Raw genomic sequence first — 12,694 nt, 5'->3', positions numbered from 1 at the left:
CAAATATCAGCTTTCATTGCAAAAGTTAAAGTCGATCAGAGTCCATGTTCTTTTCCACTTACATGCTTAGGTTCATGAAGTGAACTCAATAAACATTTAATCACAGAAAAGAGAACTGATTATTTTGAAAAAATAAAGTGGACGTGGATTGCAGTTCAGAGTTTAATTAGAATTATTTAATCTTATCAAGCACAAAAATAAATGGGCGGGGAGAGGTGTGGATGAGAAGATAAATAGTCTAAAATTATAGTGTTGCTACTAGAGACCTGAGTGAATTAGTTGGTGCTCATTAAGTATGTTAAAGATGCAAACATATTCATGAGACAGTTTGTTGCAATAACAGACATACCTCTTCTAGAATTTGGCAATCATCTTCTAGGGGTCTATTTAAATCATTGCGAGCGTAAGTTGAAAACTCTGCAATCATCATTTTATCTATCAGCTTTTCCAGTTCACAAAGCTGTGAGCCAAGATGCCTAAGAAAAACAGCCATTGAGATATGAGCTAAATAATCAACCTGAAAACGAATCATTAGTTCACAGCTGAAGAAAATAACCACCCAGCAGGAAATTTCCATGCAATCAACGCTGGCTTAATGGGAGGCTCCAATCTTTCACTCCTCAGAGCAGCTGAAATCATGCATTTTTCAGAGGCACTGTCACCTTACACCAAAACATATGGACTTGAATATTGATGGAGGATAAAATTTGGAAGTAGGGGCTTTTTTCTTTTTTTGGAAGGTGCCAAGAACCTCTCTGCCCAAAGAGGTGAACCAGAACTAAGAATACTCACTGCTTGCCAGCATAAAGGTGTTAAAAAGAAGGAATACTTCTTTTGCTTGTCGAGTTCCTTAGATCACCAGTTCTTCTAATTCAAACATTTGAGCTTTTGATGTGATCACAGATTAAATTCACATGACAGGATGGCTTTCAGAGAACATAGGAGTTTTTAAATTTGCCATTTTTTATGCTACTCTAAATGAAAAATATTTTTCCCACGTATGGGAGATTTAGACCATATTTTGCAGACTGTTGTCATACAGAACCACAAGGGAATTTCTCACATCAGAAATGTCAACCACCCTTTAAAAGTGTGAACTTCAGAGATGTCAAATGCTTCAGGCTTTTCAACTTCCACTAACAGCTGGGAACAAGTATCAATAAAAATCAGACCGCCTTTTCTTTAACAAAAACAAACCCAGACACTTTACAAATGAGAATTAAGTGGAGCTCTGATATTTTAGATAAGCCTAGATACAAAATGGGGGGGATGAACATGGCTTTCATTCAGTGCTGGTGCAGCTGGATTCTTTGCTGTCATAACTTATGACTCCTCCTTGCAGAAACCCACACAGCCAGCACTGAGCTGAAGTCCAGGAATCTGGCTGGATCTGAGTTGAGCAGATTAATTTATTTATTTTAATTTCAAGATGACCAGGAATGTACCTGCTTTTGAAATATTTCAATAGTTCATTGGAATGAACAAAGCAGACATATTTAAAATATCTAATTTAAGCAAAAATAGCTTGTAGAAAATTCAAGCCAGTTGCATCATGGACATTTTAGAAAAAACACAACAGGAAAACACCCCAAAGATTATAATAATCGGAGCTGCAAAATGACTGCAGGACTAGGAGCCACAACACAAAGGCTCTTACTGAGGTGAGCATGAAGATGCTCCTTGGTACATTATCTCTGTACCTGTGCTGAACTGCACTGAAATACAGCAAAACCTGTCCTCTCAAAACTCACCTATGGAAACACCCAACAACAGCTCCCAGCACCTGCCCTCACCACTTTGTCCAAGAGGTTCTAGTCCCTAGCAGCCACAAAAATCCCTCCAATCTGAAACATTCAGGAACAAGTCAAACCTTAATTCACATTCCACAAAAACACCTTGGTAATTATCTCTTAACAGGTACCACTCACACATCAGATCCTTTCAATGAATACTGAATATAACTTTATCATGGAAAATGATGACTTCAGGGTAAAGCTTCTTTTAAAATACACAAACTAGAACTATTTTTCCATGCATCAGCTATGGAATATATATATTCAAAATATATATTTTCAAAAAATATAAACAAAATAATAAATACATAATAAAAATATATATATTCAAAATACTATAAAAGTGTGGTTTGCCATCATACCTGTGGGGGAAAAACCTCCAAAACACAAAACAAAAAACCAAACCACCCCCCCCCACCCCAAAAAAAAACCAAGATCACTGTTATCTCCATCACCCCAACAAGGACTGTGAAAACAATGTAGAAAGTGTTTTCACAGATTTTTAAGTTAGTTAACACATCAGCTTTCTCTTGTAAAATTAAAAGGGTTAGAGCTCTAAAACTTTAATTATACCCTATAGTAGCAAGCAGTTACAACTGACACATATCATTAGTGACATTAACCCAGACTAAAGACACCAATGTATTACTTCACACAACCTTTACGATTTTTTCATTTTTTGCTAGAACTAGAAACAAACTGCATTTTTTTCTGCATACAGTATGACAAGGGAAAAAATAATTGATGATTTGAGTAGTTTTCTTACTGCTTTACATTGAATGATTCTGACATGACTCAATTGAAAACACCAAATTTTACAAGCTGCCGTGGCAACACTAAAACAAGACTTTGGGAGGTTTTTTTTATCAGATATTTAGTAAAGAAACCAGTAATTATTTATAAAATGTGTTATTGCTTGAGAAGTATCTTGTTAAAATAAATTGGGTATTTAACTCACTTGACAACTGCACCATTCTTGCTCAGAATAAAGCAAGAAGATACCTTTGCTATTTATTGGGAAAAGCTGAATATGTGCTTGCCACCACTTTTTTAGAAACACAACATTCTACTGAGAAGTTTTGTCAAGACTTCCATCTTTCCACTGCACATTATTTCTTCACAAAAGCTATATACACAGGCCACTGTGAGATTTGGAAACTGCTGGGCTTCTCAACTGCACTTGCATTTCTGGTGGGCTACATGACTTAGGTAGCCCTTAACTCACCTTTGTGAGCCTTTACTGTCCAAAGCAGAGAGGACACTTCCCACACACATCACTGTCTGTAACTACCAAAACAACCAGCTAAGCTTCACTCACAGAAATTATTCTTTATAGACAAGATGATTATTTAAATATGTTCCACACCTGAGAGTAATTTTGAAACAATGGCATATTCTTGGGACATCATGTCAATCAATGACAAGAGAATGGCAGTCTCTGCTGACAGAGCACACAGGTTACCCAGCTGAAAAATACAGCTGATTCTGAGTGATGCTGTCACAGGGCTGTAAAACTGCACTGACTTGTCACCAAGGTCAATACAAAGGTGACTTGGTCAAGGGCTGTGCACCAGAATCAAGGGGTTGATAGCAGGAACACTAAAGAGGACAAACTGCACTGAGGCATCTGAGAAGAGACAAGCTACACTTTTTAGATGGTCTTACAGCAACTTTACCCCAATAATTTATTACCTCTTTAATTTTTTTTTCATTTTTAATACTTTTTCTAGGACATTTTCCTGAGATCTTTTCTACAGAAATTTTTTTTTCCAAACTAGCTAGAAGATGTGTTAGGAACTTGACAGAAGAGATGGACAAGAGCAGTAACTAGATAAAGTTCTGAACATTCATGCTGCAGGTACTGAGCAGCAATCATGCTTCCATTATGCAAGCTGTGGACCACTGGGCTACAGGAACCACATAACCTCTAAACAAAGCACCCCTCACCCAGCATTCACTTAGAAATCTTAGCACACAGCTCCTCAGCTGGCTGATGCAAGCCTTGGAGCTGACTTAACCACACACTGCTTCTGCCAGCATCATGCCACACTGGCAGCTTTGCATGCACCACTTTTAAAGTACCTATATCTTACGATAGCTTATTTTACATCAGATAGAAGGATTCTACTGTATTAATATTCCTGCATGTTCCTTTAACAACTCCAGCCCAGGTCAGCCACTAAAGACATGGGCCCAAGGACCCATCCCTGGGATGCTGCCTGCAGGAGGATTGCAGACCCCCACATGGAAAACACCTCTCAGCTACAAGCCATGCAAGATCAAAGTCCAGCCACAGCTTTGCTCTCATCTCTGCACCTCTAAAACATCTGTAAACCAGAACAGAGGACAAAGCATTTGGATGTCAAAAGTTCATCCCACTCCAAAAAAACCCCACCCCATCTCTGGCAAAGGCATTAGTCACTCTGCTTATGCCACACTTACATTTTATACCTTCTGTATTAGGTCCTCTAAGAATGAATGAACAAAAGTGGAACAAATCCCTTCAGCCAACATAATGTGCTCAACACATTCCAGCTCTGCTCGCATTTTATGTATCTCCTACATGGTTACCTACCGGAAACTGTGAATACCTTGAAGCTCTTGCTGTAACACCTCTTGTGTTGTTGCTATTAAATCCAAAGCTCCAACATACTCTGAAGTGGAGAGCAGCAACTGTACTGTGGGCTGTGTTTGGTGTACAGTAGCCATTAACTTCAGTTTATTGTATGCTTTTATACAGTTATTTCTGGTGAGTGACAGTCTTAAAACTCGAAGGGATCCTTCACACATTACTTTATCAATTTTAGAGATTTTCTCTCTAAGCAATTTTACAGCCTGGGAGGTTTTCCTGAGGTAGTCCTGCAACTCATGCTGAGAGGTCATTGCATGAAAAAATGCTTCTGAACGGAGAGAAATCTGATGAGCAATATTGACTTCCACGATGTCCAGATAATGGCTCAGCTGGGAAGAGGAGGGAAGAGGGAAAACCAACATTATGGTTATGACCTGGAAGCTTTATCACCATGCAAATAGACTTACAGAGTATTTATCTCATTGTATCACCAGACCACTGTGCTGGTCTGATTCTTTCACTGTAATAGCTCTGTGTTTTGGCTTAAGCTGAATATGCAAACTGAAAGGACTGAGGCCTTAGGATGCTCATCTGAATGTTAATACTCAGATGACCTGGTTTCTCAAGAGGTGCCAAGCATTCAAACTTCCTGCTGAATTCCAAAAGGCCAACCAGAGATGGAAAGGAAATCAGCTGGAGAATGTCTCCTTCTTGGAGTTATTTTCATACTGCTTCCCACGGATACACTAGGGATTTATACAATATACAAACCCACCCTTTTTGTTCACATCTAATTTAATCAGAAGCATCTTCCACCAACCAACTGTGACACACCTAGCCACAGGGAAAGCCAAGACAGACTCTGACAAAGGGATCAGAGAAAGGGCTATTACAAACAATTATTTATATCATTGTACCAACTAGATGCCCCAAGTCCCTTCGCTATGCTAAACAAGGTAGAATAAACAGAGCAAACAGCACCAGCCTCAAAAAGCTTACAGACCCAATGTAGGGCAACACATGGATGGAGGTACAGAAGAAAAAACCATGAGGAAATTTTTAAAGTAGATCAACGGCAGTCCAAAGTATCTTGCTTAATACAAAGTTTTCAAAATCCTGTTGGAAAATGGTGCCTGGAGCTAGGGACAATTATGGCAGAAGGGTGCATATTTACATGTGATAAGTGTAAACCTCATGCAGTTCAGAGGCTTTAAAAAGTAAAACAACAAATGTGGGCTCATTTCATGTGAAGCAAAGTTTTCACTCCTCTGCATCAGTGAGGGCTCTAGGTCTGCTTCAACTCAAGTCCTTTCTGAGTGTCCGTGCTGCTTCCAGGCACATTTTGGGTATTTCACAGCATATGCCAGACACTGCTTTTTCATCTTCAGACAGCAACTGCCCCAAAAAACTCCAAAGAAGCCTTCCTCCAACTTTAGATGTGGAGCACAACCTAACAAACCTTTGAGTTACCCTCCAGCAGAGCCTGTCACTTCTTCCTGAGTTGGCAGAAGAGCAGGAAGACTAATTCCCAGAAATTTGGAAACACCTTCCAGACAATCTCATGCAATTTTTTCCTAAGGTACCTCATTTTTTCCTAATGCACCTCACTACTCAGATTTTCTAAAAGCATTTTATGGGCATTTGTACTGTAAAGATGACTCATTATGAGATTTTCTACATTATGACTATATAACTAGCAAAAAAAAATAAAAACAACCAAGAGACTTCTGTTTCCAATATGAAAGAAACCGCTCTGCTTTCATGGTCACCTTTGTGAAATGCAAAAACAGATCAGTGCAGACAACAAGAAAAGTAAGAGGAATCTCCTAAAACACAAACACCATAGGATTTAGTATTGCTTTTAGCATAGAAACCACAGTGTCTTGAATCTGAAATTTTCCTGAGATGTTGGCAAGTAACAGTCTGACACAGTGTACATACAACCACTGCAATCCAGCTTCCCCTTCTCACGGAATTGCTCTTCCTCCCTAGAAAACTACTCCACACCTCTGAAGTTTTCCATATATAGCTGTTTCAGTAAGTTACAGCTGTTGTGAAAAGCCAGTTGTTACATCATACACAGATTCTTTTTTTCCAGATTTGACAGATTTACTGAGCAGGGAAAAAAAGTTCTCTTTCAGTAGGACGCTTCCTGCATGATTTACTAACAATCTGCATCCTGATATAAAATGAGAGATAGCAAAGCCCACAATGATGTCTCAAGAAACACTACACAGCAGCAGCCATGGAGTTCCTTTGCAGTATCCACCAGCACTGATGGATAACCATAACTTGTGTCAAAGTTGTACCTTTTCTTGAAGTAACTTGGAGGAAGCTGCATCACGATTTCCTTTTCCACCAGCGGTACTAAAATGAGACCATGGTAAAACGGCATTAAATGTTAAGGAATCTTCCAAGGCAAAATCTGGTTTCATAAAAATCTGAAACAGAAAAACAAAAGAAATAAATGTGCCTCACTCACCCCTGTATTTTTTGCCCCAGTTAAACACATTTCCTGTCTCATTAAGCTAACAAAGACCTTATTTGTTGATTTCAACATCCAGATTTTCATTTATCCAGGCAAACATTCCTGGATAGAAAACATTCCAGACCTTACAACCAATGTACTTTAAAAGCTTGTGTGATCTGACAAAGTCATATCCTCCTGAAAGTGGAAGTCACAGCTCCAAAATTACATATGATCTCATACATGTGAGATGACCCAAACACCCTGAGTGTGCAAACATAGGCAGCTTTGAAGTGCAGGTGGGCCCTCTCAAGGATCTGAGCAAAGCTTCTTCACTAACAAGGGCATCCTGCTGCTGATCTGCTCATTCCTGGGACCACAGCTCCCCCCAGGCTGATCATCCAGCTGGCTGTCAGGGTGCAGCAAGTGTTCCCTGTGAGGGAGCAGAGCCTCAAGCTGACATCCTTCAGGCAGAATGTAGCAACTGTGCTGGGCACAGGAAGAGTCAGTAACATGTAACATCAACCACACCTCCTGGAGAACTATTCATCTAAAATTCTCTCTGGTAACATTATTTATACTTGATAAAACCTTGAACTTACAGGCAGGCAGTAGAACCCTCTTGCTTTTATTTATGAAGTGTAATTTTAAAAAGTTCAATGCAGACTGCAGCATCACACCACACTCAAGCATTCTTGTTTCCTCGACTTTAAACACTGCAGTGACAGCTACTCAAGTTGCAGTCTACATGACTGGCACAGAGATGCTGACCTCATATTAATACTCTGACTTCTTACTGTACCTATAAAAACATTATTCAGACTAAAATGGAATCTGGAGCTGTGTCTTTTGTCAACCTGACACAAAAATCCACATCATGTATGCTCCGTGCTTACATGCTAGAGAGCTCTGATCAAGGATTCAAGTAGTTAAACCTAATGCTGAGTGGTACACTAGGCAATATTCAAGCTTTTCTCAAACTCTTCACAAAGAGAAGTTTTCCTTTCCTCCTAGACTGGCTACTTCTGCTCAGCTCTGAGGTCTTAACTTCATTTATTTAAAGATGAATAAAATAATGGTATTTGTATTATACTTGAAGAGAAAAACTGAGAACATGGAAACAGTAAGAAAAAAAAACCACAAAGCAAATTATCCTTACTCTTTAAATTCTGAGCACTACAGATCCTGTTGAGAATTAACCCAAGTCATCAGTGAGGACAAAACTTCTACAAAGAACAGAGCACATGCATATATCCAACACTTTCTCATGTGAGAAAGGCTTACAACAGCTCCAAGTCCACAGAAGCCATACCTTAGGTACTTGTTCCAGATCTGTCCTGGATTTATCTACAATTAAACAAAACACAGGTAGTCATTAATGAGCAAACAATAGGAAACAATTCCCTTGAACAAGTGAATCCCATGAAGAAGTTTTCAAGACAATGATGCCATATTCCTCACAGAGGGAGAACAGGCTTACAAACTGAAATGAAACTTTCTGACTGAACATGAGAAGAGTCTTGATGACATAAGGACAGTCAAGCATTGGAGCAGGCTGCCCAGAAGGGCTGGGTACTTTGGAGATTTTCTGGATAGATATTTGTAGATATTTTCTGGAGATTCCTATTTTTCTTGGTAAAGCTTTGAATGGCTTGGTCTGACCTCACAGCTGAACTGGCTTTGAGATGGCAGTTACACTAAAGGCCTTCTGAAATCCCTGCCAACCTGAAATATTCTGATTCCTTGAAGTACTCTTTTGTCCTTTGCAGTTCAGGTCTCATGCCCAGACTACTCAAGGGAGCTTGCACTTGGCTGCTGTGGCAGTGTCAGTGTTTGCAATACAAAGCAATCCACTTAGCACTTCACATTCATTAGTGCACTGGCAAGGGCCAGTAAAAGGTCCTTCTAATATCATCCCAGTTTTAATGCTTCAGACTGAAGCTGCCCACATAATCACTTTTGCACAGCACTTGGAGATTGGATGCACAAAGACTGGCAATAAGGATGAAAAAGGGCTCGGCCAGAGTCCCAAGCACTGACCAAGCAGCACAGCAGCACTAATTCCCATAGAGTATGCTGACCTGACAATTGCAGAGGGTGAGAGAACTGAGCTGGGAAAAGAGTTAATTCATTATATCCCAGCAGAACTTGAAGAAAAGGCAAATTCAGACTTTTGAGGTTCAGCCAAAATCCCCTGTCCCACCCTTACTCATTACTGTAGTGGGCATTGTGAAGAGGGGGCACACTGGAGGACAAAAATGTTGAGGAATTTAAAAGCAACAGGCCCATAACTCTGCTGGACAGTCTGCACAACCCTGACAAACATGGCAAGTGCTAACCCAGCATCAGCTCCCATACTGCTCTCTTTGGTTTTTACTTCATTTGTCTCTTACTTTATTTGTATCAAAGTAATAAAAGCAACCTCGGAATCACCCTGCTGTCCTCAGCCTTTGGACAGACCAGTTCTTACAGGAGTGAAAGGCTAAGTCTTGTGGGATGGACTTAGAGGAAGACAGGAAACAATAACAGCAGAATTTACAGATAATTCAGCTTATAGATGCTTCAGTCTACCAAATGATGCTCCTACTAAGAACTGTCCAGCTACACAAGGAGCTCCCAGTTACTTTGGTGACAGTAACTTTCTCTTTTTAAAAACTCTCAGACTCTTTTAAGATGGATTAAAGTAAGACTGAAGAAGGCACTTTAATTTTGCAGTATGCAGCACAGACAGACTCATTCTGGAACAGCTACTCCAAAGTAACACCAATACAGAGAAATCCTGAGGAAGGGCTTCCTTTTGCACAGAAGAGGAGGAAGAAAGTCAGCAGAAACAACTTGATCAGAAGGAGTAAACTACTGAATCCTTATTACTGTATTACCTGTAGACATTGATATAGGTAAGACTTATCAAAGAGATTGATAATCGAACCTTTTTATGCTGATGTTTTTGAGAAAGTAAATTAAAATAAATAATAAAAACTTTCTCCAAGTTATGAGTGTTTCTTTTACTTTTTTTTTTTTTTTTTTTTTTTTTTTTTTTTTTTTTTTTATTTTTATTTTGCCCCTTGCCTTCCTTCCTGTCTAGTTTCCTATTAGTTAAACTACTTCCATGAAGTCCTGAAATTCAGCCTTCACACACAGGTTTGAGCTCCCCAGCACAAGGCAGACCTAGACATACTGGAATGAATCATGTCAAGAGCCATGAAGATGATTAAGAAACAAGGAGGAGAGACTGTTTAGACTGGAAAATCCCAGGGATGGTCAATGTGCTTAAAGACCTGATGAGGGGGTGCAAAGAACACAAAGCTGATTTTTCTTAGTGGTGCCCAGTGCCAGGACAGGAGGCAATGGGCAGAAAGTGACACATGAAAGATTTCATTTGAACACAAGGAAGTATTTTTACTGTGAGGGTGGTAAAACACTGAAACAGGTTGCCCAGACAGATTGTGTCATTTCCATCTGTGAGATTCACAACCCAACTGGACATTGTCCTCCCATAGGCGGCCCTGGCTTGAGCAGATGTTCTAGACTAGATCACCTTGAGATATAATTTCCCACCTCAGCCATGGTATGACTCTCACGGCAGAGATACAGAAATTGCACTGCAGTTCTTCACTGAGAAGCCAACAGGTGATACAAATTTGATGCAACAGTTTCAATGGATCTTTAAATAAAAAGCAGTTAAAGAAAATACTGCCAGGGCCACAACGACCTGTCACAATTTCAAACATGGCAATAATAAGTTTAAAAGCAGGTATCACTAACATTTTGACCTACAAAATGTCAGCAGTGGTCATGAATACCTCTCAGCCTACCACATATGAGTTTTCAATTCTTGTTTCAAATAAATCATCAGCTATTATTGTACATGAAGATCTCAAGCAAGTAACAGAGACAATTAGTACATTATAGAATCAATGATGAGTAACAATCATAACACTTGCTACTGATGTTATAACATACGGATACAAAAAGACACCACTTTTTAATGACTAAAGGAGGCTTTGACTGTACCGTGAGTGTGTAATAGTGTCCTGTCAAAGGTATCTTTAGGAGTACAAATATTCTTGCACCTTTCATGAACCTTCTCTCTCTGTGGAAGAGAAAATATATTAAATAATTATTCTGATGCTTAAAACCCAGATTTTTTTCATTTGATGCAAAACATTCAGTGAAACACAACTAAATTATGCAAAATAATTCTGGCAAGTTCACAGTATTTTCTTCCTCTTATAAGTTCAGATGAAGTTTGTCCAGGTGAAAGGTACTAAAAACTTCAGCCTATATGGATGTGTTGGCTTTTTCCTGTATCTTTACATCTCAAGAGAAAATGAACACAGAAGTTATTGAAGAGGTGTAATAACTTCTCTACATAATGATATACAATCACAGATCAACTGTAATTACATATACAAACACTTATTTGCTGACTAATCCAGGAAGCACACTAACACACAAAGAATCCTTTTTCATTGCTAAATCAAATTGCATGAAAGTAGAAATTACTTGCACATATTACTAATGAGTACCTTGCTGAAACCACATATCTTGTTTCATCATGCTGAGCTTCAAATTTTAAACACCACCAGAGACCATAGTGGTGATAAATTAAGTTTCTAAAGAACACCAATGTTAACTAGATTTCTACAAGAAGCTACATCACAGCTCAGGTCCCAGTTTCAAAACCTTCCTTCATTTAGCAGCCACTGCATGAAGTAGTAATTTTAAAGGATGAAATCTTAAAACATTTTAAATGCTGAATATGTGAGTTAAAGGCAATAGTTCAGTTGTAGTTCATTTATAGACAATTCCCTTCTACAGTCTTTAACTATAATTACACAAGTAACATTTCCTGCAGCTAATTCTGAACCAGCAAAAAAAAAGAAGGAAGTTACAAACCAAGGAAGCAGAGAACAGCAGGAGACTTCTACATGTTCTTTCAGTTAAAAAAAAATACTACATACTTACTGACACTTGTATTTTAAGAGATTGTAGAAGTCTCCTACTGGTCCTGGTGTCCTTAGGTGTAGCTTACACTTCCCTGTTGCAAAAGAAATTACCAAGACAATAGGCCTCTTTATAGTTTAAGAAGTTAATGTATAAATGTTTCAATGTTTAGACTCAAGACTCCTAAAAAATACTGCCAACCCTTGCAGCATGTAGTCATTTGATGCAAAGGTCTGAGAATGCTACGCTGCATTGTAGAGCCCAATCCTTAAACAATCCTTACAGGGAAAAAGGATTAACAACCAGAAATAATAAATATGAACTGCAAGTCCTGGTGCAGAGCTCAGTACTCAGAAACAGAAGTTAAAAATAACATGAAATTGCCTCAGGACAATTCAGAGAGCATTTTCCACATGATAGGCTCTGAGATTATAAAACCAGAAATGTCTAATGAAGACCCAAACAACACTGAAAAAGCAAATAAATTATCAACTAACTTTACAAAGGGCTACTAGCCAGGATAATCTAATTAGAAGAGGGATCTCTTTCTGGTTCCTAGGACTATGTGCACCTAATTGGGAGTTCTTACCGGAGTGATTTCCTGTTGGTATAATGCAAAATGTTCCTTGGTGATCTGTGGGAGGTAGAATGAAGGCGTGACTTCAGTGTCCACAAAGTCCACTCCCCATGTTTTTGTAAAGAAATCAGATTCCCTTTTTGCTAACCTAGGATCATTTAGTGCTGCTGGGAGATTGACTTTGGAATGATAAATAGTCCATCTTTGCTGATCCACAACTAGAGATGGGCTGTCATGTAAGTTATTGGGATTGCCTGCAGTACAAAAGACAAGACAGTTTGTTAGTGTGAGAAACAAAGCTGTAAGGTTTTGCTAAAATGTGGTTCTTAAGCAAACCG

General features: G+C 38.9%; 1 protein-coding gene across 3 annotated transcripts in view; it reads right to left on the bottom strand.

The window, feature by feature from the left end:
- The window catches only part of VPS54 (VPS54 subunit of GARP complex), a 48,086-nt gene that overhangs the window by 25,767 nt on the left and 9,625 nt on the right, over positions 1–12,694 (bottom strand). For 2 of the 3 annotated variants that reach the window (XM_041477274.1, XM_041477275.1), the window contains exons 4-9: positions 12,369–12,610; positions 10,847–10,925; positions 8,145–8,179; positions 6,675–6,806; positions 4,369–4,754; positions 350–476 (exon numbers count right to left, since the gene is read on the bottom strand). In XM_041477274.1, the coding sequence (XP_041333208.1) occupies positions 350–476; positions 4,369–4,754; positions 6,675–6,806; positions 8,145–8,179; positions 10,847–10,925; positions 12,369–12,610 (1,001 nt within the window). The remainder of the gene's footprint in view (positions 1–349; positions 477–4,368; positions 4,755–6,674; positions 6,807–8,144; positions 8,180–10,846; positions 10,926–12,368; positions 12,611–12,694) is intronic. The other variant, XM_041477276.1, reaches the window with a different exon arrangement.

This window comes from Pyrgilauda ruficollis, unplaced genomic scaffold (assembly GCF_017590135.1).
Source record: "Pyrgilauda ruficollis isolate IOZ18807 unplaced genomic scaffold, ASM1759013v1 scaffold4, whole genome shotgun sequence".
NCBI classification, from domain to species: domain Eukaryota; kingdom Metazoa; phylum Chordata; class Aves; order Passeriformes; family Passeridae; genus Pyrgilauda; species Pyrgilauda ruficollis.
Note: the sequence above shows the minus strand (reverse complement) of the source record. Positions and strands in the feature narration are given on the sequence as shown.